At 45.8% G+C, this 27,115-nt stretch overlaps 1 protein-coding gene across 1 annotated transcript in view; it reads left to right on the top strand.

Annotated features, from left to right (window-relative positions):
• The window catches only part of KIFAP3 (kinesin associated protein 3), a 1,607,567-nt gene that overhangs the window by 927,160 nt on the left and 653,292 nt on the right, over window positions 1–27,115 (top strand). The window contains exons 12-13 of the mRNA XM_086964434.1: window positions 12,308–12,416; window positions 17,157–17,269. Of these exons, the coding sequence (XP_086820560.1) occupies window positions 12,308–12,416; window positions 17,157–17,269 (222 nt within the window). The remainder of the gene's footprint in view (window positions 1–12,307; window positions 12,417–17,156; window positions 17,270–27,115) is intronic.

Here is a 27,115-nt window from a genome sequence, read left to right as displayed (position 1 = left end):
TGCCAATCCAGTCCTGGGCCCTTGAAAGGCGTTTTCTTCTGCCAAGACCTTTTAGCTTTGCCAGTGCTTGAGTGTGCTATTTATTATTTTAGAGGACATTTTCACCTAAATGTAACATCACTTTAACCTTTTTTTCGTGAAAAAAATATATATATAGCGTCCTTTTAGATTAATTTTTTTCCCCATAATAGCATTGTCGTTTTTGCTATATGAATCATTGTATTCATTGAAACTATTTATTTAGCTTTGAATAGTATGTCTGTTGCTTATGTTTATCACCATTTTATTGCTTAATTATTCACTGTTGTGTTAATTGTCACTATTTACAAGACCAATAAAGAGGGACCCAGAGAAAAACAAATATCGGCAGGGACTCTCTGGAACAACAATGACAATGGGTCCACCCTCAGAGACAAGGGAGGAAGGTGTCGCCTGCCACAGGATAATAGGGGAGCGTAACTATGCCTCCAATTGCTAACATAAGGGAGATTTGACTGACGGATCTCCCTGCTGCTGCCGAACGAAGGGCGACTTCTGTGCAAATCTTGTTCAGCTGTGTCCAGACTCCTCGGAGGTCGCGCCGCTGGTGGGAGCTCTTCCGTGGTCGACGGAGTGACTACCAGCTCCCAGCAAGCGCTTGACCCCATTTCCATTGGCTGCCTGCACCGGGGGACTGCGAGGACCAGAAGCCTTTGCTTCTTCCACCTGGTGCCTCTTCCCCCGGCGGTAACGCCCTCCACCTGCTGCTGCCTATTTACTTTTCGCGACACCCGCTTCGCGGGTGCCGCTCACATACCTGACGGATCTCCCTGCTGCTGCCGAACGAAGGGCGACTTCTGTGCAAATCTTGTTCAGCTGTGTCCAGACTCCTCGGAGGTCGCGCCGCTGGTGGGAGCTCTTCCGTGGTCGACGGAGTGCCTACCAGCTCCCAGCGAGCGCTTGACCCCATTTCCATTGGCTGCCTGCACCGGGGGACTGCGAGGACCAGAAGCCTTTGCTTCTTCCACCTGGTGCCTCTTCCCCCGGCGGTAACGCCCTCCACCTGCTGCTGCCTATTTACTTTTCGCGACACCCGCTTCGCGGGTGCCGCTCACATACCTGACGGATCTCCCTGCTGCTGCCGAACGAAGGGCGACTTCTGTGCAAATCTTGTTCAGCTGTGTCCAGACTCCTCGGAGGTCGCGCCGCTGGTGGGAGCTCTTCCGTGGTCGACGGAGTGCCTACCAGCTCCCAGCGAGCGCTTGAGCCCATTTCCATTGGCTGCCTGCACCGGGGGACTGCGAGGACCAGAAGCCTTTGCTTCTTCCACCTGGTGCCTCTTCCCCCGGCGGTAACGCCCCTTAAACCTCCCCTCAAATTGAACCGCATTACACGCAACGCGGGACGCGCGCGAGGAGAAGCCCGGGCCAAGGGCGGGCCCGTTTCAGCCCGTTACAGACTGTGCAGGACTGGACTGGGCCACGGTATTTGTGTTTTCTTTTCTACTCATTCTTAGACCTGTTCTGAAAAAAACTGCGGGGACTTACACCCATATCCTAGTCAACAGAGAGACCAGTCTGTTTTTGCCCTATCATCTTTGTGTAGTCTGAGACGCATAGCGTCCGATCATGAGTAGAGCCACTAGAAGTAAAAAGACAGATAAAACTACTGACATAACTGGACCCATTGACTTATTTTTAAACAAGGCCAATGCAGTTATCGATAATACCATCCAATTGATAGATCGACGGGTGTCACATGAACTGGAGATTGCTAGAAAAAGATCGTCAATGGGCCCCTTGGCTCTAGCACAAACTCCAATTCACAAGGGTCCGATCACTCCCTTGTTGAATCAAGCAAGTGCACTAGTTCACACAGTTCCAAATACTGTGGACCTGTCAGCAACACAATTGTCACTAGGATCTGATTCTGTGGAGGACTTGGAAAAAACACCGGACTTACAACTCCTACACAATCAAGACATGGCATTAGAACCTAACTCCACGGGGGAAAGGGAGGGTGCCATATCCAAGAGGTTAAGCAAGGGGTTGATTATACAGGAGAGCACATCGGCTCCTCCTAACTGCGTGAATCCTTGCAACCTGAATAAGAATAATAACAATATTGTAGTATTGCAAACCCCCCCATCCACCAATAGAGTGGTCCCTAACATGCCCCCACAGAACATTGCGCCACTGGGGAACCTAGATGCACTAGGTGCTGTAGGTGGTATACACAAACCATGCACCACATGTGTGACACTACATGACTTTCTTACAAATAGCATGGGGGAATTGTTAAAATACCATCTGAAACCCTTGGAAAAAAGTATAAGGATAATTGAAAAACAACTTGCTAAATTAAATACTCCTGCATTCACTCAGAAGTCACTGAGCACCCTAGATACGGGGGAGGGGAAAACCAAAGAGCCAAGTAAACCGGCTAAACCGGCTCAATCACTTACCTTACCAGCTGCGTGTCCAAAGCCCCGTGTACAAGATAAAGAAGTAAACACCCAGTCTACTAAAAGCGTCAAACCAAACCCACAAAATACCCCTAAACGAAATGAAAAATTGAAATGAAAAATTCCATTTATATAGCGCATAACCACCCGGAGGCCTCGCAGCGCTTTAGACTGATTATTGTATCGGGCTACTGGGTGAATTAGTACGCTTTTGAAAACAGGTGGGTTTTTAAATCTCTCCTAAATGACATTCGGTTGTTGTTTTGTCTAAGGGTTAGAGGCAGGGAGTTCCAGAGTTTCGCCGCTGTATGAGAGAAAGAGCGGCCGCCCCAACGGGCTTTCTTGATTTTTGACATGGTAGCAAGATGCAATGAGGCCGAACGAAGAGCTCTGGATGGTAAGTAAGGTAACACTAGGGGGTACAGAACTGCCGGGCCAGTTCGATGGAAAGATTTGTGCAAAATGCACATGGCCTTAAACTGTGTTCTGGCAGCCACTGGAAGCCAATGAAGTTCTTTTAAGGCATTCCTTGCTGATTGCCAGCGGGGGATGTTAAACAATAGACGGGCAGCACAGTTTTGGGTGACTTGGAGTTTTTTAGTCACTGCTGCCGGGGCTCCTAGATATAGAGCGTTTCCATAGTCCAGGCGAGAGAGTATCAGGGCCTGGACCATGACCCTTCTCGCCTGAAATGGAAGTAGGGGGAGCACTTTACGGAGCATTTTCATTAGTCCCACACAAATGGAAGCCGTTTTGGTAGCTTGGACTGAGAAATCCAGCGCTCTATCAAGCCAGATTCCTAGGCTCTTTATTTGGTCCTTAGAAGGGGGGGGGACACCGAGGCATGTAGGCCAGCCAGAGACTAAGGAGGTTGGGGAGGGGTTACCTAGTAACATGATCTCAGTCTTCTCCCCATTGAGTTTGAGGTGGGAGAGTTGCATCCACTTAGCAACAGCCTCTAGACAAGGACCCAAGGTGTTAGACGAACCCTCCTTGTGGTCCAGAGAGACCACAAGTTGGGTATCGTCTGCGTAGGTGACAATTCGCACACCAAAAGGGAGAACTATCTTCTCTAGAGGCTGCATATAGACATTAAAAAGTGTGGGGCTCAGGGAGGAGCCCTGTGGAACCCCACAGCTAAGCGGATGTTTTGATGATGCCACCTCTCCCTCAAACACCTGAAAAAAGCGTTCCTCCAGGAAGGAGGTCAGCCAAGTCAAGGCCGCGCCCGACACTCCCATGCCCTTCAAACGATGTAAAAGTGTGGCATGGTTAACAGTGTCGAACGCGGCACTGAGGTCAAGAAGTATAATGGCTGTTTTACCTCCCTGGTCCATTATAGCTCTGGCTGCCTCTGTTACTGCCAGAAGGGCAGTTTCGGTGCCATGCTGGGGACGAAACCCCGTCTGGGAGACCTGTAGAAGATTGTTGGACTCTAGGTAGTCCCCTAAGATTTTATTAATATGTCTCTCCAACAATTTGCTCATCCATGGGAGCAGCGAGATGGGGCGGAAGTTGGACAGATTGTTCTGGTCCAAATTCGGCTTTTTCAGCAATGCCCTTACCATCGCGCACTTCCATGTGGCTGGGACAGAGTTGGAGGTAATGGAGGTGTTAAGAGTCTCCAGAATAAACGGGCGAATGGTATCGATAACTTTTACTAAGGTCTGTGGGGGAGCTGGATCATTTGGAGATCCTGAGGTAACTTTATAGGCCAGGATGTCTAGAGTGCTGGGATCCAGAAGTGGAAAAGAGACTAAAGAACAGGATACAGGTGGATCAGAGTCCAAGGTGATGGAGGAAGCCATATCTTCACTACCATTCGAGAGTTGGGAATAGATGGCCTGAATTTTCTGAGAGAAGAAAGTGGCCAGATTCTCACAGCGAACCTGTGCACCCTCTGATGGCAAGATCTCTGAAGGAGGGGAAATTAAAGATTTGGCAATTTTAAAAATTTCCCTAGGGGAGTTAGCTGCCATGTTGATTTTGGTTTCATAGAACTTGGCTTGAGCACGTTTTATTTCATTTTTGTATTGCCTAATTGCCACTCTATACTCCAATTTCTTCGATTGGGAGCGGTCTTTCCTCCAGGCTCTCTCCGCTTTGCGGCAAGCTTGTTTCAGAGTCCTAAGGGAAGGGGAATACCAAGGTGCAACTTTAGATCTTTTTATCACTTGCCGATAGCCCTTCGGAAGAGCTTGATCTAATGTAGTGGAAATCCAGCTGTCAAAATTGAAAGCTGCCGTATCGGAATTCCTAATTGTAGAGGGGAAGGGCCAATCCGATATCACCAGCGATAATGCGCAACCCACCCCAGCCCTTGTGGCTTTAAATACTCAGCTAGCTAATTTAAAGGAGACTTCACACAAATCACAAAAAACCCAGTCTCTCCAATCTCAGGGAAAACAGAGGACGGGCACTAGGTTCAGGCGGCCGTTCCATCTGCCACCTGAGGCTACCCCGTACACTGTCGTCCTAACAGGGGTGTCAGAACTGCCGGATGGCTCGGATGAGCCCCCGTGGTCACTAAGGAACAAAGTTCTGCAATGGTTAAGTCAAAACAGACCCATACAGCCATCGCATCATAGCAGAATAAATTCAGTTAGAGTGTTTTGGATTGGGGACACGAAAAAAAGCTTACAGGGTGACTGTGTTATAGTCAATTGTGACGATCCTGCCATGGTTGACTATATTTCTTCTTGGCCAGTGCTCGAAAAAAGGGGGGGGGTTGACGTACAGCGTCTTTCCTTCTTCTATCCACCGTTAAATATTCCCAATTATGGTAATACAACTGGTTGGGATGAAGTCCAAGACTGGCCTTGGACGCAGGTGGGGTACACCAATAGAAGTAGAAACAGGAACAGCAATAATCACTGGAACAGAGGCTGGGATTCTCGCCCCTGGTACCATAGCAGAGGTAACCCAAATCCTTATTATTGGGGGGGGGTTCCTACAAGGAACAGATACGACTGCTTAGACATGGTCGATTGACCAATAAAGGTCACTACAGGGGTATCAGAAATCTTAGCCCCCCAATTTAAGATCCATGATGTCTCTCCCCAGGTAGAAAACACTAATCCCGTGATGATAGAGACTACATCAGATCATGACACGAGTGGTGGAAATCTGTCAGGCCAGTGTCTAACAGAAAAACCTAGTAAGCCATTGAAGGAGAGTGGACTTGAGTCCACAACCGAAACCACCAGCATGCATTCACATCTGAGCACAGTAGATAAAATTAAGATTCAAATTCACAATGAGATTGGAGCCCTGCCCGTGGGTAATGTCCCACAAACTAGTCAGGAAGAATCCAGTGCACCCAATGAGGGGAAATGTTCGTTAAAAATAACATCATGGAATATTGCTGGGCTGGCTAAAAAAGTGCGGGACCAGTTATTCCTAACTTTTATGGAAAGGCAGGACATAATCTGCCTACAGGAGTGCTGGGACTTAGATGAGACCCATATCGAGGGTTTTAGCACTTTTTATGTTCCCTCGATTCAGGGCAACCGAGGCAGAGGCTCAGGGGGACTGTGTATTTTCACCTCTAACCTCTGTAATATAGAACAGAGTATGCATGAGGCAAGCGGTCCAAAACAAAAGCAGGCGCAGGGAGCTTATTACAAGGCCTGTTTATTAAATCAAATGGGCGCTCCTTTTTCCTGATCAACCTTTATAACAACGCACCAAAAGTTGAGGTTAAAACCTTAAAAGCGGAGTTGGACTCACTGCTAAAGAGAGGTGGGCAGGCGGCAGACTGCTTACTTATAGCAGGGGATTTTAATTGTCACTTATGCCCCTATAGTCAAACAAAAAACTGTGGCATTTTTGACTTACAAGGGGATCCTACTACACACTTTGAACACTCCATAGGGGGCAATCTGTTAAATCAACTCATGCATGAGTGGGATTTGGCCTTCGCAAATGAACTTTGTCAGCCACCCGTAGCGTTCGAGACAACTTTTTTTGGCCATGGGGCAGGCACTGTAATTGACTTTATTTTAGTCTCTAACAGGAATCAAGGCTGGGTGGGGGGTTTTGATACGGAGGATCTAGCAATAAGCGACCATTTTCCTATCAGCACTTCCATTAGTCTAGGGAAATCGGGGACCCAAAAAATAATTACTATGAATATACTTCATGGTCGTTCAGTGGCGCTGGCCAGAAAAAATGGCTACGCCATTAAATGGGCAAAAATTGAACCCACAAACTTTCTGAAAGACCTGGTGCAGAAAGAATCTAGACAATTTGCCACCTGTTTGGAACCAAGTACCAACCCCGAGCTAATAATACAGGCGTATGAAGGGATCAAAGCCACAATAAATGCCAAGTTAACTAAAAAATTAAAGTTAGGGGAAGACACGAGATTACATGGCTGGTTCAATCGAGCCTGTACAAAAGCACACAAAGCCCTATTACAGGCCTTAAAGATCGTCCCTAGGGATAGCGGCCGAGTTAAGGAGGCTAGACAAGCTTATAAGCAGACCCTTCTAACCAGAAAGAAAGAACTCAAAAACGCAGCTTGGGAAGCCCTGATAAAGACAAGCGCTCTAAGGGACAATACATCGTTCTGGAAAGAAATTAATGCCCCCTTCTTTCTGGATAGGAAGGTAGACTCCCTGGAAATAGGCATATCAGAAGATGTTTGGGTTAATTATTTTACCTCCCTCTATAGGAAAGAATCACTTGCTTCGATCCCACAAGTTGAGATGGATGCGGGGCAAAGGGTTCTTCTACCGTTTCAGGGAAATTTCCCACTAAAAGTAATATTTACCCCTGTAGACGTGGAACAAGCGATTTGCCAGAGTGCGAGTTTAAAGGCCCCTGGACCTGATGGAGTCCCCATTGATTTGTTTAAAGGGAACGTAGACCTTTGGGCCCCCTTATTAGCAAATGTATTGAATGCTTACACCAAACTAGGTTTTCCCAATACATGGAATGAAGCAATAGTTATCCCAATATTTAAAAAAGGGGACAGACCAGACCCAAAATGTTACCGCCCCATCTCCTTGTTAGATAACCTAATGAAAGTAGCAGGCAGGGTGTTGCTAACCAAATTACAAACCTGGTCCAAGAGTAATGGGATACTCTCAAAATTCCAATATGGTTTTAAGTCGGGTTTGGGAACCATAGAGCAGGGTCTAAACCTGTCCCTCATAATGAATAAATATATTGAAACAAAAAAAGGGAATCTGTTCCTAACATTCGTTGATTTAACTTCGACGTTAAACCTTGACCACAATGGGGATAGATAAAAATATTTTAAGTTTTATCCAGGAGTTGTATAGAGATGCAGGCGCCACGGTGAGATTTGGCAAAAATGGCGAGCAAACTAGAAAATTTCCCATAGCAAAGGGTGTTCGCCAAGGCTGCATACTTGCGCCATTTCTATTCAACCTGTACATTAACGAGGTAGCAGCTTTTTTGAGTGATCTGGAGGTGGACTACCCCAAGATAAATGGTCTCGCAGTCCCACTATTGTTATACGCCGATGATGCGGTGATCATGGCCCGCACACAGCGGGGACTCCAAAAGGCACTAATGGGCTTTGCAACCTTCATGAGCTCTAGAGGCCTAAAAATAAACGTGGGGAAAACTTTCACGATGTCATGTACCACCAGTAAAAAAGTTCCTGATTGCAAAACCTTTGTTAATGATTCAAAGATAGCAATGTCTAAAACTTTTTCTTATTTGGGTATTATTTTTAACAATAGGGGGACATGGTCCACAGCGATTACCTCCCGGAACTTGGCCTTTGCCCGCTCAATAGGGGCGGTCAAGCAATTTGCTAAAAAACTCGGCGGGAAACCGGTAGACACACTACTTAAGATTTATGCAGCAAAATGTGTGTCTACAGCTGTCTATGGGGCGGGGATCTGGGGACTTGCAGATAGCTCTCAAATTCAAAGGGCGGAAAATGCTTTCCTGAGGTATCTTTTAGGAGTCCCGCGTTCCACATCTACTACCATATGCCACAATGAACTTGACAGATCCCATATTAGTGATCTGATAAAGATAGCGCCAGTCATGCTGTGGTACAAGATTTGGACATGCGAGGACACAACATTCAATAGGGAAGTAATTTATGATTGCCTGCAGCAAGCTAAAGGCGCTAAGCAGCCATGGCTGGCCTATGTTAAAACAATTTTGAATTCCATCGGCCAACCAGAATTCTTTTCAAACCCAACCTCATGTGCCCAAATGTCAAAAAAAGTATTAAAAGAGACTTGCCTTGGTCTTTTGGAGGAGAGGAGATATTATCTAGATGGGAATAAGTCTACCATCGTAGCCCATCGCCAGATCCTCCATGATCGTGGCCTTCATCCTTATCTGGCGCCAAATTTTTCATGTTATCACAGAATGCTTTTAGCACGATTGAGGACGGATTCTTTTTTCAGGCTAATAACGTTCCCTGTTCCAAATGACTGGTCTGGGAAATTGATAAAATGCCCGTGTGATGGAGTAGCCACCCAGTCTAATATACATTGTATCCTTTTCTGCCAGTATTATCAGTGGGGGAGGAAAAAACACCTGCTACCATTATTAAAGCTGTGGGGTTTGAGAAGTTGTAAAACTGCCCTCCATAGATTGTATTTGCTCCAAGATGAGCTTACTATTGTAGTGGTGATAAAATTTTTGTCGTTTATTATAAAATGTAGAGGAACCATGAGAAGCGATTAGAAAGCTGAGGGTTTGCATGAGTATTATTCTGTGCCTAATAACACCATATAATACATAAATATGTTATATTTACCTCAAACGTTTTACCAACCCAATGAATTCATTTTTGTACCAAACGTATTTTATGAAAAGATTTTATGGCTTTTAAGACTAGATTAATTGATTGACAAGTGTAACGAAGTGTATTTGTTGTAGTGATTTCTTTTTAATACCCAAGTTTCTAATGTCGTGTTTTTGACTGTATTTTGTATTGTCTGCTTTTATGGTGTTTGCTAAATACCGAATAAAGCTATCTTTGATTTGATTTGATTTGACTGAAATCCAGGGAGTGTATAACAAGTTCAGTTTAAACAAAGATACAGTACAAAAACGTGTTTATTTGAAGGTAACGAACAAATGTATTATTATATATTCAAATGATACATCGTGGAGCAAATGAGAAGACAATATACACAAAACATATATATACTAAACATATGAACTTTGGGTGTTCTAGGAGTTATGAAAAGCACTCAAGAAGCAATACACAATTATACTTCTACTCAACGTATTCTCTCTGGGTGCTCACAATATGGGAGAAAAAACACCCAACCTCTCCCTGCGTAATCATACTCCAACCTGAGCTTAGCAGCAAATAGTTTAAAGAGCAACCTCCCCAGGATATAAGGTAGGAAAACTTCAGTGATAAGGGAACTGAAATTCAGGAAAATCACGTAAACGTGATCAGAATTCTTTGCCTCATGCTGAAACTTAAAAGTAAGGAAATGTTTCTCCCTTTAGGCCAGAAATATATGAAGACAAGGTAAAAAATACGAAATATAGGAATTTAAGCTCTGGGCTATAAGTAGAATTGCTAAGCAATCTCACAATTAAGCTGTTCACCTTTTGCTTTTGCATGACGCGTTGGTTTGAGATTGGAAAAGAAATAAAAGAAGACGAATCTTGGGAAATTCTTGAATAATTATTTGTTTCTTCAACAAATTATTGGAGCTATTTGAAGCTGTTGTAATTGGAGTGCTTCAGTTGATGTGGACTTATATACTAAACATATACAAAAGAAAAATCTGGGCTGATGGGGATAATTAGATTAATAGGTGCGTTCTCTTATATCCCCACAAAAGAGCTCAACAGAATGTAATAGACCTAAAATGCAAAAACATAAACATATATATATCAAACAGTCTTACCATTCATGCACTCCACATTCTCGCACACATCAAATGGACCAAACAAAATACAGAAGACAAGCCATATAAAAAAGAGGCAGAACCCCAAAAAGTATACAGGGCAATGGTACGTGTAATGAGTGCTCTCAATAGTTTGTTGCCCAGTGGTTTCTGTCTTGCACGGTGCCGACCCGCGTTTCGGTGCTGGGCTAGCAAGTAGCCATCACCTTCCTCAGGGCACTTGAGTCTTGAATATCTAAAAAGGAGCACTAGGGTGGGGAGGACCAGGTAATAGGGGGAAATCAAACAGATATAACCTGGATCCAAAAATATACACTTCTCATGTGCAGCAGCTCCGAAAAAGTGAGAACCCAGATCTTTTGACTGGGTGTGAGTGTTTGATTGATTCAGATGCTCCGTCCATCACCACCCCCTTTTGTACCGCTTATGGCCGCCATAGGTGTGGCAGGGTATGCTCAGATGTGAGTCCCTTGCTCACTTTGCCCCTGGATTGAAGCAAGCCGGGCTGAAGACGGCTGGAATGCCAGAAACCGGTTCTCGGAAGCTTGTTTCCGGTCCAGGGAAGACTTGGCTTGGCAGTTCGGGCTGGACTGTTCCCATGAGGCACAGGGTCAGACTGATTTGCATATAGCCATGTCTGAACTAGGGTGGCAGAGTGGGCTAAAGAACGGTGATGGATTAAACCCAGATCTTTTGACTGGGTGTGATTGTTTGGTTGATTCAGATGCTCCGTCTATCACCACCCCCTTTTGTACCACTATTATCCTGTGGCAGGCGACACCTTCCTCCCTTGTCTCCGTTGGTGGACCCATTGTCATGATTGTCACTATTTACACTGAACAATTTCAGCAGCGCGTCATGTGATCAAGACCGCGTTTTGAGCGATCAAAATGCGTCGTGCTATGCACTTGGCGGAAGTAGACGGGTTGCTGTGGCTCCTTTGATTCTGAATTAAAGCACTGCATTTTTTAAACTACACCTGGTGTTGGTCTGTACCGGTTTGGTTTTGTCATCTGATGTGGTGAGCCACGATTGTGGTGTTGTGTGTGTGTGTGTGTGTGTGTATATATATATATATATATATATCAAAACAATACCTTTTCAGGCTTAGAATGCTGCATAAATTATGCAAAAAGGCAGCAGGGAAAAGTTATTGTCTACCCAAGCATGTGGAGGCAAACAGTGATGAAACAGTGATTGTATTCGATAAAAGGGCAGGCAATTTGACTATTGGCAAAAATTAAATTTTCACAAGACTTTCCTTCCTTAGTTTGACAACCTGCCGGTGCGCACTGATAAAGTTGTTCAGTGCCGCCTCTCTCCTTTTGTTTGTGACCTGCTTTCGCTAACCTTGCCCAAAGCTTTGGTTATGATGCTCCCTTCCAGCCCCCTTGTTTGCCAACCCTTGAACCACAACTATTATCTAAAAATGCTGTAAATGTTGTCCAGCTGCCAGAGTAAGCTCTCCACTTTAATGCTCATCATGCTCAAGATTTTGGACACCACCCTCTTTACCCAGGAACTCCCTTTGCCCTCATGTTGTCATTTTATCTCGCACCGATAATTGGCAGTTTATGAATTTTCTCCCAGCAGCACCCTCCGCAAGGACCAATGATACTTAATGCGTGTTGTCACTGTCACCCCCCCCCCCCCCCCCCCCCGTAATCTGCAGAGCACAGAACCAGTGCCAGTGCTGAGAGAACAGAAAGTGGGACGAGAGGAGCATTTTCTCTACCGTCTTAAACCTTGGTACCTGCCAGACAATGAAGGCTTTACTTGTGGGCAAATAAAATAAATCAGTGCCCACTTCCTAAGCCCATCTAATCTTACATTTCGACCTATGGTGCTAATGAACGCTTGTATAGAGCAACAGTATTGTACATTTTACTTACGTATTTATAGTTTGAATATTTTGCCTTTAATTATAAGTTTATGATGCATAAGCTTTTATCCAGTTAAACCTTTATAATATTTGTTGATTCTTTTGTTTTAACAGTTAATGAGAATGATGTTTGAGTATGCTGATGAGCGCATTGACCTGGAACTAATATCCTTCTGCATTAACCTTGCTGCTAACAAGAGGAATGCTCAACTTATCTGTGAAGGTAATAATGTGAAACTTACTGATATGTTGTCTGAGTGAAAGATGCATTTAGAAAGTATAAAATAAAATGTGAATAATGTTATACTTTGTCAGAACCCCTTTCAGGGGGCCATGGGGCAAGCAGGAGCTCCTGTGCCCAAGCATGGTGGTTGAGGCCTTTTACTACTGATCTGTGGGGGCCGAACATGCTGTAGGTCCTACGCAACTTGGCCTAGTACCCTTTCAGAACTTGAATCTCGGTGGTAGTGCGAGTCGAGCAGTTCAAGACTTCTTGGGGGAGGGGGAGGCAGGGAATGGGATTCAACACAGGCTAACAACTCAAAAATGTTCAATAGCAGCAATAAATTATTGTCTTGTTAAATACTTTATTTTGTGACAAAAGGGCGACATCCACAAACAATACACACAGCCCCCGAGGTCAGGGCTCAAGTTTTAAATAGGCAGTCCCCTGGGACCCACTTCCCTCTTACTGATGATGGTGGTTATTCCCCATTCACTATAGGCTACATTCAGGTTAGGCTCTACTAGCAATCTGAGGCTCGGGAGTCCCACTGTGACTCTGTTAGAAAAGTCAAAAGATTTCCAACAAAAAAGCTCCATGTGGCAGACAAGTTTCCTTGGGGCATCTGGTCTCTCACTAGGTCTTGCCTGCATCAGCAGGGATTCTCTGACCAGAGTCTCCGAGAGTGTCTCTCTTGCAGGCGCAGCAGCTGCCTCTTGTGAGTAACACACATGCTGCTGTGCAGGGACCGCGGATGGGTGTCCTTGACAACCCTCTGATGCAACTATATTTGGTCTTCATCACAGATGGTGGGAGTTGGGAGAAATTTCAATACCTCAGTCTGGCCCACACGGGTCAGCACAGCACCCTGTCCTCACAACAATGGCATCAACCAGGCTATGATTCTTTTCTTTTTTTCAGTGACCAACCCTGGCATTTAGGGTCACCACATTTGCTCCTCACTCTGGTGATGGCTCAATCAGTTCAGCAGTAGGTTCCTCTTCACAGCAACCCCCTTTGGCACATGGGGTCGCCAACTGGCACACTTACAAATGTGCGATGGCTTGATCGATATGGTAAAGTTCATGGCATATGGGGTTGCTGACTTAAACCTGCAAACAGATTGGTGCAGCAGCTGTCTCCTCACAGCTCGCTACAGGGCTTCACTTGCCTGAATCATCCACTGGACCTCAATCCCTCCAACAGTGTCCCCTTCCTCACAGGGCACACACACTGATTTCGAGAAGCAGGCAAGTACTGGTGCATTGGGGTTAGGAGGTTTTTCATATCCCTGAGAGATGTACGTCACCCAGCAAAGAGACTGGCAGGCCTTAGCCTCCAGCTTTGGTCACAGGCAGAAGACATGTAGAGCTTCCCCTCCACGCACGGCCTGTTTGGCTGTTTGATAGTTGACAATTTTGGGGACCTTCAGCTCCCCTTCTTTTGGACTATTTCCAGACACCAAATGTGATTTGTGTGCACCATGCCCAGGGGGACGTGGCCTGGTAGTTCGGGCTGGACTGTCTTGCTTTTGTCGCCCTAAGTGGGAAGGGTATGCCCAATCATGGGCCTCATGATCATGCATGGCTGATGAGGGGTGAGATGCCGAAACCAGCCTGAGAATGCTTGTTTCCTGTCCACGGAGGACCTGGCAGTTTGGGCTGGACTGTTCCCATCGAGAGGAGGGTCAAGACGGATTTGCATATCACTGGGTTCAAACTGGGGTTGTATGGTGTTCCAAAAAACGATGGAATAAACCTAGATATGTGACTTGGGGTGAATGTTTGATTTGTTCAGCATTCAAACCATAATTTTTTGTGGGTGCTTTTTGAACCCTAAGTGGTAAGGGTATGCCCAGACGTGGGTCCCGTGCTCACTGTGCCACTGGATTCAAGCTCGCCTGGCTGATAAGGGGTGATATCCCAAAACCAGTTCCAGGATGCTTGTTTCCGGTTCAGGGAGGTCCTGGTCTGGCAGTTCTGCCGGGACTGTTCACATCAGGGGCAGGGTCAAGAGTGATTTGCATATGGCTGAGTCCAAACTGGGGTGTGCTGGTGAGCAAAACAATAATGGAATAATCCCAGATCTGTGACTGGGGATGAATGTTTAATTTGTTCAGGATTCCAGCCATCATTTTTTCTTTTTTCATATGGAATGCCAACCGAGAACACTGCTTTTCTGTTAGTGTTGAATGCTCAATTATTCTTTCTCTATGCTGACAGGTATCAGCATGAATATAGGTATGATGGACCGGCATGGTGAAACAGCTATTCCTTTATTCTATAGTTGTGAATCTGGTTGTGAGTGTTGTCAATTAAGGTTTTTTATTTGGGGTTTTTGTAGGTATACTGTAGTTATGTTGGCAGAAGATTATGCTAGAACTGTTGTGCTCCATGCTATTGTAGAGTGCACAGGCATCTGCCTGAGGAGGAACTTATATAGGTCCAATTTAAAGTTTTTCAGCACAGAGCATTTATGGAGAAGTCTTAAGACTGAAAAATATAGGTGATTTCACCGATGCCGTCCTACATTTATAGTAAATCCCCAGTCTAGGCCCATACATAATTAATCCCTGGACGTAGCTGGTACGTCATGGACAGGTTTGTATGTACATTCACTATTGGAATCTTTAGTCCAAGGGTCAGGACTTAATAAACATTGGGAAGGGAGGCCTATTCAAATATTGCATTTTGTAGTACATGGAGTAGTATTGTTACTGCAGCTCTAAAAGGGTTAAACCGGGTGTAAATGTACTTCAGCCTCAGAGTAAGCCAAGCACAACACATGCTCTCTCACAGGTACTGCAACACCCTTTTGTAGACAACAGGAGGCAGGGAAATAAAATAACACTTTATAGGAACCAATGTTCAGTTAATTACATAATGGCATTTAAGTGAACTTAATACTAAAAAACTAGACTTATCATAATTTCCAGTAAACATATGATTTTCTTAACATCATTTACTTCTTATTAAATAAAAATGGTAGTGAGGGTCGAAATTCTTTAATGTTATTTATAGTTAAAACATTATTTATAAATATTATACTTAAAGTAGCTTATACTAATTTAAATTGATGTGTTAATGTCCTTTGCATTTTATTTTATTAGCATGAAGTTCAAAAAATCAATATCACTTTACATTTTTATTTTACAATAATATATTTTTCTTTAAATATACAGTGAATAGTTTGCCCATTATGCTTTCACATGGAGATCTAAGGCACGGTGGCAGAGATTTACACCTAAATGGGCAAACTCCAGATGCAACGGAAAATGAGCCAGGCAGCACAGGGAAGTCCAGGGCTTCAAGACTTTGTTTATCCAGTTGAACTGACAAAAAAGGGGAGGGAGGGGCGGTGTCATGCAAGACATTTTGTGGACTGATTTGTAGGGCTTTTGGGATTGCACATAGGTACCCTATGTGCATGTAAACATATATCCTGATTTATGGGGAAATCAAAGGATAGGAGATTAAATGTAAATTAGGAGCCCAGTGTAATCTGCTGCAATGAAGCCTCGCAGTTTGCAGGGACATACAACATGCTAAGTGGCACATGTAAAAGTGTATCGATCTTCTCTCTGGCCGCAGCTGTTGTAAAGCTGAGACTTGACAACCGTGCTCCTTTTATAGAGATTGAGAACTCTTACTTGAATGTATGTGCTTGAGTATCTATGAAATGTAGTTCTCATTGACGTGGGCATGTGATTAGTTATTGGTAGCTATAGGGGAAGGGTACGAATTAGGGCAGTGGTTCATAACCTTTTGACTTCTGTGGACCCCCACTTAATCCGTATTGGAATAAGCATTTCTGATTATTTGAACTGCTAAACAATCCACAGAACATACAGGGACAAGCATTCATCAAACACATACACACAATTATGAAATATATTTTATTCACAAATATAAAAAATCTAAATTGTAATGAGAATCCTCTTCTAAATTCAATTGAGGCCACTTATTGTCCATAATTTGTTGTGTGATGCATTTTCACTGCTCCTACAAACCAATCGGATGATACTTACTAAATTTGTAGCATCTAATTTTAAATTTCTTCACATTTACAGAACTGTTTAATTTTTTTAATTTACATTTTGCTTCTTTATTTATATACACGTTATTAGTCTGTTAATATTATTTTATTTTCTAAGTAGTTGCGAACCCCCTGAAAGGGATTTGCAGACCCCAAGGAGGCTCCGAACCACAGGCTAAGAACCACTGATTTAGGATAAAAGAGTTGTACTTGTATAATTGAAGTAAGGGGGCTGCTGCAAGGTAATCAAAATGAGAACCTATTGTATTCTTGTGTTGGGCCCGAACACATACACCCCCCACACACACTTGCTCTTATTCTCACTTCAACACCTTCTCATTTCAAACTTTCAGAATAACTAAAAGGCATGGGAGTGAAGGCTGATTCACTACAAAAGGGTGTAGGCAGCACATTAAAATATTAATTTCCTGACTAATAGTTTTGATGGCGAAAAATTAATTCACATTAACTTCTTTTCAATTTGAGGTGTTTTTCGAATGTGTTTGTGTGCTTTAATATTATGACCAGGACTTTCTCTATCACAGTCTTTCAGTATACTCTCACACATACTAATCATGTTTTTTTTATTTTTCATATTATTAAATAATCTTATTCCCTAATTGGGTAATTGTCTTACATTATTAGAGTCTAGAGTAGTAAGGCCAGAAATACTTTAAAGCATCTTTTCAAATGTTTTATTTTAAGGAAATGGCCTAAAGATGTTAATGAAACGGGCTCTGAAATTCAAAGATCCATTGATGATGAAGATGATTAGAAACATTTCCCAGCACGACGGGTCAACCAAAAAAATGTTCATAGTAAGTATTTTTGTAGTAAGTGTTTTTGATTTTGTGATGTGTATCACTGTGTTGCATCTTTTATGCACAGTATCAAATGCAGCACATTTTGCCAGAATCTCCTATTTAAATCATGAAAGGTTTCAGGCCTCATTTCAGGTATTCCGGGTGGACCATAGAAAAGTCCCCTACACAAAGTGGGCAGAGGGCTCTCATCCATTTCATGGGCGCTAGACCGCCCTTTTTACTTCAAGATCCTCATCTGCCTGAGCCCTAAGTGCATCATCCGGTGTGGCAAATACACTTAACCCTATGGGGGCTATGGACATGATCTCCCTTTCTACAGCATAAACCATCGGGCACTGTGAATAGGAGGGTTCCATCCAAGCACCCAGGCCTAGGAATCTTCCTGGTGCTTGCCCCAGGCAATTTCTCTTAGAGCCCCACCTTCGACTGCAAGAAAAAGCATTCCTTGTAGCCTGGGGCTTCTTTTCTTCTTTTTTTTTTTTAATGACGAGCAGCACACTCTGCACACTTATGTCATTATTTGGACCGGAAAGGTCTCATTAGAAAGGGTAAATTCTCCCCCTTTCCAATAGTACCTGCACCTAGTTGATTCCTGCTTTGCGATTTCCACAAGAGGGCGATCGCTGAGCAGTATTACACATCATTAGACCACTCATTTCATTATCATGTGCGAAGTGCCCACTGGCATGGGACTGGTTAAGATATATACTCCCATTTGTTCCCCAAGGGGTAGGACGCCCACTAGACACAAGGGATTATATAAATTTAGAAATCACTGTTCTATCATTGGGCGGCTGCTCCCCACCACCCAGGGGTTCACACAGTTATTCTGCCTCCTGGAAGGCAAATTAGGGATTTTACTGCCCATCTGCCTACTGGTGGTGTAAGGGGGCGGAAAGCACTGCTAGACACCAGGGATTCCTTTTTAGCTCGAGCCTAGAGGCAGTGCGTATGCACTGTTCTGTGAGACATTCTGCAATCTCTCTGTTGGCTTAGATTACGCCCACCATTTGCCATTTGTTTCATGTGCCTTTCTAAATTGCTTTCTTTTTATTGATGAACGTTGCTCTTTGTCCCACCTTTGGGTGTGTTTTCACTTACCTATCGACTGCCCTGTTACATGTGCCCTTACCATTGGATTTATTTATTGTTTCTTCAGTGCACTCTTTATTTTTGAGTTGAGTAGTCCTGCGGCGATTCTTGCATGTCTGTGGCCTCACATTCCCTTTGCGCGTGTCTGTGATTCACTCCTGTCTCCAAGCGCAAGTGCTGCCCGTATTGCCTTTACTTCCTCCCCTCCCACTGTCTATGGCCACAACCTCATTAGTTTTTGGTTTTGTTTCAGCCGGCGTGTTCTGCTTTTTCTCCTCTAGGTGTTCGGTGCTAATAAACTATGCAATATGGCTTTTTTTGCATTTCGGATAAGCATGTCTCTGTATTTCTGTGGGAGCAGGGGAGCTGATGCCAGGGCTTGGGCCCGTTTCTCCAGTTCGGAGGTTGGCATCTCTGATGATTTATCTAGTTTCAGTGGTTAATGACCCCAAGGCCATGTTGCGTGAGTCTCAAAGTTCAAAATTGCATCTGATCCTTCCTGGCCAAAAGTGACCGCACTCCCCCAGGTTAGCCCCGCACTTTTGTACGTGTTTGGTGTCTCACTGGCCTCTTTCATGTTAATGTAAAGTTTCAGAGCTCTGTCCATCATCTACTTGAGTTTGCAATTAATGTTTCAGCACAGTCACTGTATGTCTCCAGGGAGGCCAAAGATTGTTCAGATTGTCATCCAAGCCCCTTTCTAGTAAACCTGTAGTAATCTCTGCACAGACAGAGGTTCCAGCCTACACCAGCCCTCACATCAGAACATGCACATCCCCTGCTGCCCTCTTGGACCCTACCCCCACTGCATATAAACCAAGTGTGTCCCCTTTCTCTGAATACACTGCATTAACAGGTGTCATATTTGGGGGCACGATGTAAGGAGGGTGGCAGGACTGCTGTTCTGGCACTATTCTCACCTTCATTATTGTATTACACATCCCTTGATGGCCTAGTTTAAACAATGGGTGTCCACCTCCTGCGAACAGGTCCCATTAACAGAGAAGGTGGCTGAGCGGAAAGGAGAGCGTGGCCGTGCTCTCACCAGCATTTCATCTCACCCCTAAATGCTTCCCTACCCCTGGGGAGCACAAATCCTCTCCCCGTGTGTTCCCCACACTTCACAATGACCACCTGCAGTTTTCGGGGGTGTTGAACGCCTTTCTGCTCACTCACCTCTTTATTTAAAGCAGTGGATCTTCAAAGACCATGTCAATAAACTAGTGTGTGCACCAGGTAACACCAGAACAAGTGGCATGAGAAGAATAGGCCTGCAAGATTTCTAAGTGCAGCGCCGTCTATGGCTAATACACCTTTTCTTGACACCATGTGTCCCTTGTCCTGCGTAGTGTTTATCTTGTGTACTGAATAAAACCTGCAACACAAGCCCCTTTCTTTTCACAGGATTCCTTGTGGCTGGAAGGTGTGCTAAGAGTTTTAGACCAACAGGTGTGTCAGTCCAGTCTCGCACTGTACATGTAGTGTTATCCACACCTTATATTTTTATCAATGTAAACAAAAATTGATCAGATGCTTTTCATTAATTTATTTGTCACTCTATTATTCAATCGAATTCATGTTATATATCACATGATGTTCCACAAACATTTATCATTAGATTCATTACATATATTCACTATAATGATCACATTTACTGTAGATAAATCACAACCACATTTTCAATCCTAAACACATCCTGATCGCATGCCCAATGCATTTCGGCACCTTCAGTGCCTTCCTCAGGGGCAGTCACTAAAAGAAATAAAAATAAAAAACAAATGTTTATCGTGTAGGCACATGGTAGCTGAAGTTATTGGATTGTTATCCTGTTTGTTCATACCTCATGAATGTGCTGGGTCAACGTCTGAAATCTGAAATAAATGTATGTCAAAGTTTAAATTATATGTACCTACTAATATATCTGAGGGAGAATAATCACCATTTGCTTTCTAATCTTACCGCTTCTATGGTGGTAGATCAGCTTGTATGCTGTAACGAAAAACATATGTAGGCCATATAATAATACCTTACAATGGGTTTACAATGTTATACTCATGGAGGTTTTCCATAAAGATGATTGAGCATACCTGTGGTAATGAGTCTTTACTTTGAACCTGGACGATAAAACAATGTACGGGGTCACTTGTGGATTCATATTAATCTCAATGTTATATGGCACAAGTTGTTTGCATGGTTCACATACCTGTGATAGAAACTAGTTTCATGTATCTGAACAGAGATACAAACATTTCTGATAGATACATCTGCCGTGTGGATTCCTCACCTTGTGAATATCCCCCTTGCGCCAGCAACATTCGGAAATTCTTTTTCGTAGCCTCGCGCCGACGTGGATAGGACGTCACAGAGACACGGCTCCGCTCGCGACTCCGCTGACGTCACCGACGCCTATAACAGGCCCACGCCGGCGTGATGACATCAGTTCCCTTTTTTCCGCGTCGTCGACGCTAACGGTTATCGGGAATCTCTGTAGCCTTTTGGTACATTGTTGCCATTTTGTTGGTTAATTCTGCTTCTCTGTATCCAGTTTCTTCGAAAATGTCATCTAAGAAGACCGGCTTCAAGCCCTGCAGGGAGTGCGGTAAAATGATGTCCATTACCGACCCCCATGAAGACTGCATCTGGTGCTTAAGTTCTGATCATGATGTGGAGGATTGTTCTTCATGTCGGAAGATGAATCCGAAGGCCCTGAGGGAGAGAGAAGCCAAACTTCTGGTTGCGAAGGTGAAAGCTGGAAAGGAGAAGTCGTCGAGGTCTCGTTCTCGAAGGGCGAGGTCGAAGTCCAGGGCGAGGTCGAGATCTGCTTCTCGAGAGAGGTCGTCTTCGAAGTCGGCGTCGGATCATGTTTCGAAGTCGAAGAAAAAGCACAAGAAGAGGAGACATGAGTCCCGACGCCGGTCTGGTAAGGAGTCGGGCTCGAGGTCGAGGTCACCGAAGAAGGTACGTTCGAAGGTGGTTACCCTCGAAGTCTCCGAGCATGAAGGTGAGGCCTCGCCATCTGAGTCGCGTGGGCGATCTCCATCTCCGGCTCCGAAAGCTTCTCCGGTTCCGAGTCCGTCTCCGGCGCCGTCCCCGGCCCGTGAAGAGGAAGAGGCCCGGGAGGTTGTGGATTCCGCGCCTATCGTAGAGCCGGATCCGATCCCTCTTCAGGACCGGCCTGATGGTTTTCAGCCGCCCTTTCCTGCTCCAGGCCAGGACCCTTCTGCGTTTCTTAACGCAATGTATGGTGTCTTCTCAAGGGCATGGTACCCCTCTGGTGCGCCTTCGGGCCCCACGGGTCCATTGGCATTCAGCCTGGGAGTTCCTCACTCCTATCCTCCGGCTCCGTTTATGCCCTACATGCCGGCTCCGGCGCCGCATTGGCATTTCCCGGCTCCGCCGAAGTCGTCGACGCCGATTCCGGCTTCGCCTGCTCCTGATCATCCTCGAGGGCATTCTTCTGTGCCGTCGGATTCGATACCGGCGCCGGCCCCGAATCCGTCGAAGCCGCTGGTGGATCCGGTTGCGAGGCGTGTTAAGGAGAGATCCAGAAGAGAAGCACAGCGCCTTCTGGAGGAGCAGAGTTATATGGGCTCTCAGTCTGACGTTGAAGAAGGTGAGCTAGAGGAGAGCTGTTTTGAGGAATTGGCGGATTCTGGGACCCTTGATTTCTCTCCAGAGTGGGAGTTGCCCTCAGGCTCAGGTGCTCCATCTAAGGATATTCAGCCTTACCATCTAGTAATGAGAAAAGCTGCTGAGCTTCTTCAATTGACTCTGCCTACAGTGGAGTTCAAGTCTAAACTCCTCACAGAAGTCTTACATTCTCCTAATTCGGTGGTTGAGCCTTTACTTCCATTCAATGATGCCTTGACTGATCCTATTATGGAAGTCTGGAAGAAACCCTTGTCTGCTCCTGCGGTATCAAAGAGTGTTGCAAGGAGGTACAGGGCCGCTCCTGAGGACCCGGCTTTTCTCTCTTCACATCCTTCGCCGGAGAGCCTGGTCATTCAGGCTGCCTGTTCGAAGAAGAGTCTTAGTGCCTTTCCGCAGGTTCCTTGTGAGAAGGAGGCTAAGAAACAGGACCAGGTGGCAAAGAAGACCTTTTCATCGGCTAGTATGGCCTTAAAGTCAACTAATGCCACATGCCTAATGGGGAGGTATGTTCATGCCCTGATGGACTCCTTACGTATCCTGGCCCCTAAAATTCCTGAAGCAAACCGAAAGGATTTTGAGGAGGTGATCAATGACACTCAGGCGGCTGCCCGCCAGGTAATTCAAAGTGGTCTGGACACTGCTGACTCTGTGGCTCGGATTATGGGCACCGCTGTTGCGACAAGGAGATCTGCCTGGTTGAAGTCATCGGACTTTTCGGCTGATGTTCAGGCGACTCTGCTTGATCTCCCCTTTGATGGCTCAGGTCTCTTTGGGAAAAAGGCGGATGCTGCTCTTGAGCGGTTCAAGGACTGCAGGGCAACAGCGAAGTCTTTGGGCCTCCAGATCAGGGGCGCTTCTTCCGGCAGAAGGTTCAGGGGCTTTGGTCGCTCTTTTCGGAATTTCCGACAAGGCCAACAGCAGCAGCAGCAACAGCAGCAGCAGCAAAATTCAATGTACAGATCGTACAGGGGAAAGCAAAGAGCGCGTCCTCGTGGACGTCAGCCCTCCTCTTCCTCCACCTCTTCCAACCCCCCTGCCGCAGAAAAGCAGCCCTAGATCCGCTATTCAGGATCATGTGGGTCCGGTTGGGGGTCGGCTTACCCATTTTCTACAGGATTGGGAATCGGTTACGTCAGATCTTTGGGTTCTCAATCTTGTAGAAAATGGGTATGCCCTTCCCTTTCGGGAATTCCCCCCTGTTTACCCTCCTTGTCAAGGTTTTTGCACCCAGGAACATCTGTCTCTTCTGCAGGAGGAGGTTCTAACTCTGTTACGAAAGGGTGCGATAGAGGTGGTCCCAGAGCAGGAGAGGGGTCAGGGATGCTACTCCCGGTATTTCCTGATCCCCAAGAAGGATGGCAGGCTTCGTCCTATCCTGGACCTCAGGATCTTGAATCTCTATCTGAAGCAGGAGAAATTCAAGATGCTCACCCTTGTTCAGGTTCTTCAAGCGTTGATGGAAGGAGACTGGATGGTGTCGCTCGACTTGCAGGATGCGTATTTCCACATCCCAATCCTGAAGTCGCACAGGAAGTATCTCCGTTTCACGGTTGGGTCACAGCACTACCAGTTTGCGGTCCTTCCGTTTGGTCTTACTACTGCGCCTCGAGTCTTCACCAAGGTGATGGCGGTGGTGGCAGCGCATCTCAGGAGATCGGGGATACCTGTGTTTCCGTATCTAGACGACTGGCTGATCAAAGCGGAGTCGTCGGAGAAGGTGCTCCATCATCTGCAGGAGACAACTCAGTTGTTGTTCAGGTTGGGTTTTTCGATAAATGTACCCAAGTCTCACCTGGTGCCCTCCCAGCGCAACCTGTTCATAGGTGCCGTACTGGACACTACTGTTTGTCGTGCATTCCCTCCTCCTCAAAGGATTCGCGACATACAGGAAATGATTCCTTTGTTTTACCCTGGAGCGGTCGTTCCAGTCCTGAAGGTCCTTCGCCTGCTCGGTCTGATGGCTTCTTGCATTCTCCTGGTCAACCATGCACGCTGGCACATGAGGGCACTCCAGTGGTGTCTCCGCAGGCAGTGGTATCAGCACAACGGAGATCTCGGGGAGTCGGTGAAGATCTCCAGAGAAACTGCAGCGGATCTGTCTTGGTGGAGCGTGGAAGGCAACCTGTCGCAAGGGAAGCCTTTCCATCTACCTCCATCGGTGGCCACGGTGATTACGGATGCATCCACTCTAGGGTGGGGTGCTCATCTGGGGGATCTGGAGGTCAAGGGTCTTTGGTCTCCAGAGGAAAGGTTGCTTCACATCAACCTTCTAGAGTTGCGGGCGATACGTTTGGCGCTCAAGGCCTTCCTCCCTTCCCTTCGCGGTCAGTCGATCCAAGTCCTGACGGACAACACGACCGCGATGTGGTACATCAACAAGCAGGGAGGAGTGGGGTCGCAGTGTCTCTGCAGAGAGGCTCTGCATCTCTGGTCCTGGGTTCAAGACCACCAGATTTGCCTGATGGCAAATCATCTGGCCGGAGTTCTGAACGTACGTGCGGACAGTCTCAGCCGGCAGTTCTCTGCCGACCACGAGTGGAGGCTTCATCCAGAGGTGGTTCGTCACGTTTTTCGGACGTGGGGGACCCCTCGGGTGGACCTGTTTGCCACTCGCGAGAATGCTCACTGCCCGTCATTCTGCAGTCTCCAGTATCCGATGCAAGGAGCCTTGGGGGATGCGTTTCAGTTGTGTTGGGGAAGTCAACTCCTTTACGCGTTTCCTCCCATACCCTTGATTCCTCGGGTTCTGAGGAAAATTCGCCAATACCGGGCCCAAGTTATATTGGTCGCCCCGGATTGGCCAAGAAGGGTGTGGTATACAGATCTACTCCACCTCTCCTCTCACCCGCCGCTCCGTCTCCCTCTCAGGGCAGACCTCCTCTCTCAGATGGAGGGGCAGGTTCTACACCCCCACCTCCAGACATTGCACCTTCATGCCTGGAGATTGAACGGGGCAACCTGATTTCCTATTCTCTCACACCTGATGTGGTGGATGTCATTTTGTCTGCTAGACGTGACTCCACTAAGACTGTCTATTCTTATAGATGGTCTAGGTTTGTTGTTTGGTGTGGTGAGAATGATATTGACCCGTTGAGAGCCCATTTATCAGATGTGCTCCGGTTTGCTCTCTCTTTGGCTCAACAGGGGCTGGCAGTTGCCACAGTTAAGGGCTATCTTTCGGCACTGTCAGCTTTTATTTGTTTGCCTGATCAGCCCTCTCTTTTTAAGTCACCTGTTGTCTTGAGATTTTTGAAGGGTCTTGTAAATAAGTTTCCTCCTACCCCTTTTATTGTTCCTCAGTGGGACTTGAATCTTGTTCTGACTTTTTTGATGGGCTCTCCCTTTGAGCCTCTTCATAAATGTCCTATGAGGCTTTTAACCTTTGAGGCAGTTTTCCTAGTTGCAATTACCTCGGCAAGGAGGGTGAGTGAGCTTCAAGCTCTTAGTTCCAAGCCCCCGTTCCTGACCATACATGCTGATCGGATGGTTCTAAGGACCAGGGCTGCTTTTCTTCCTAAGGTGGTGACTCCTTTCCACCTTGGTCAATCCATTACCCTCCCTACCTTTTATCCTCCCCCACACCCTTCCAAGGAGGAGGAGAGGTTGCACCGTCTTAGCCCTAAGAGGGCGGTGTCTTTTTATTTGGACAGAACTAGAGACTGTCGCTTGGACGATCAACTCTTCATTGGCTTTGCTGGCTGCAAGAAGGGAAGAGCGGTCCATAAAAGGACTTTATCAAGATGGATCGTTCTGTGCATAAAGATCTGCTACTCTTTGGCCGGTAAGGAGCCTCCGGAGGGTATTAGAGCTCATTCCACTAGAGCTAAGTCATCTACCTCTGCTTTAGCTAGAGGTGTTCCTGTGGAGGACATTTGTAGGGCGGCAACCTGGTCTTCCCTCCATACTTTCGCGAAGCATTACTGCTTGGATACGGAAGTCAGGAGGGACGGCCACTTTGCGCGCTCTGTCCTTCAGGATTTCCTGGTTTAGAAGAGTGGACACCCTCCTCCGGGAGTGGGGACTGCTGTGGGACTCTATTCACAAGGTGAGGAATCCACACGGCAGATGTATCTATCAGAAGAACAAGTTACTTACCTTCGGTAACGCTTTTTCTGGTAGATACTATATCTGCCTGTGGATTCCTCACTGACCCACCCGCCTCCCCGTTGTCCACTCTTCTATGCCAGAGTTATTGTACTGTAATGTATATTTGTTTTGATGTCAAGGAAATGTTTCATTTGCTTCCTGCATTTGCTTTACACTGTGTGTTTTGCCTTGACTATTGTATACTGTGTATGCTTTGTATATATCTACTGTCATTGGTCCGTCCGTGTGCCTCGATGGCACGGAAAAAAGGCGGAACTGAGGTCATCACGCCGGCGTGGGCCTGTTATAGGCGTCGGTGACGTCAGCGGAGTCGCGAGCGGAGCCGTGTCTCTGTGACGTCCTATCCACGTCGGCGCGAGGCTACGAAAAAGAATTTCCGAATGTTGCTGGCGCAAGGGGGATATTCACAAGGTGAGGAATCCACAGGCAGATATAGTATCTACCAGAAAAAGCGTTACCGAAGGTAAGTAACTTGTTCTTTACGTTCAGATAATGCCAACCTTTCTATGTGTAGTGACCGCAAAGCGCGTTATACACGATATTTTAAGTCCTTCGTAACCGTATTAGAACGGACCAATATTAATTCAAAATAAAGCGTGATTGTCCTCGCTTACCTAAAAAATGCTGCTGTCTCGCGTTGTATAATGGTTTCTTAGCTCGTTTACTAGAGACTCATTGGTAGTATTTGTTGTATTGAAACCGCGATTTCCTGGAAAATAACAAACGACGGACTACTGGTCGAGTCTACTTTCCCACTCAGTGGATGTAATCGCCATCTTAGAGTGGTATTTCTGTAATCGGTTCGAACTACTCCTTGATTTGCCAAGTGTTTATTTCCAGAAGGAAATGGTTTTACATAAATGTGAGAAGCCTGAGTTTTTGATCCGCACTTTGACATTTGCTTGGTATTTGGCTTAAGAAAAAGTGATGAGATCCATGCAAGTCCCACAAGTTGCTCTTTTTAAAACATAGGTGTCCAATAATTATGGG

Source organism: Lissotriton vulgaris, chromosome 1_1, assembly GCF_964263255.1.
Source record: "Lissotriton vulgaris chromosome 1_1, aLisVul1.2, whole genome shotgun sequence".
Classification (NCBI taxonomy): domain Eukaryota; kingdom Metazoa; phylum Chordata; class Amphibia; order Caudata; family Salamandridae; genus Lissotriton; species Lissotriton vulgaris.
This window is presented reverse-complemented; position numbering and strand designations above follow the sequence as displayed.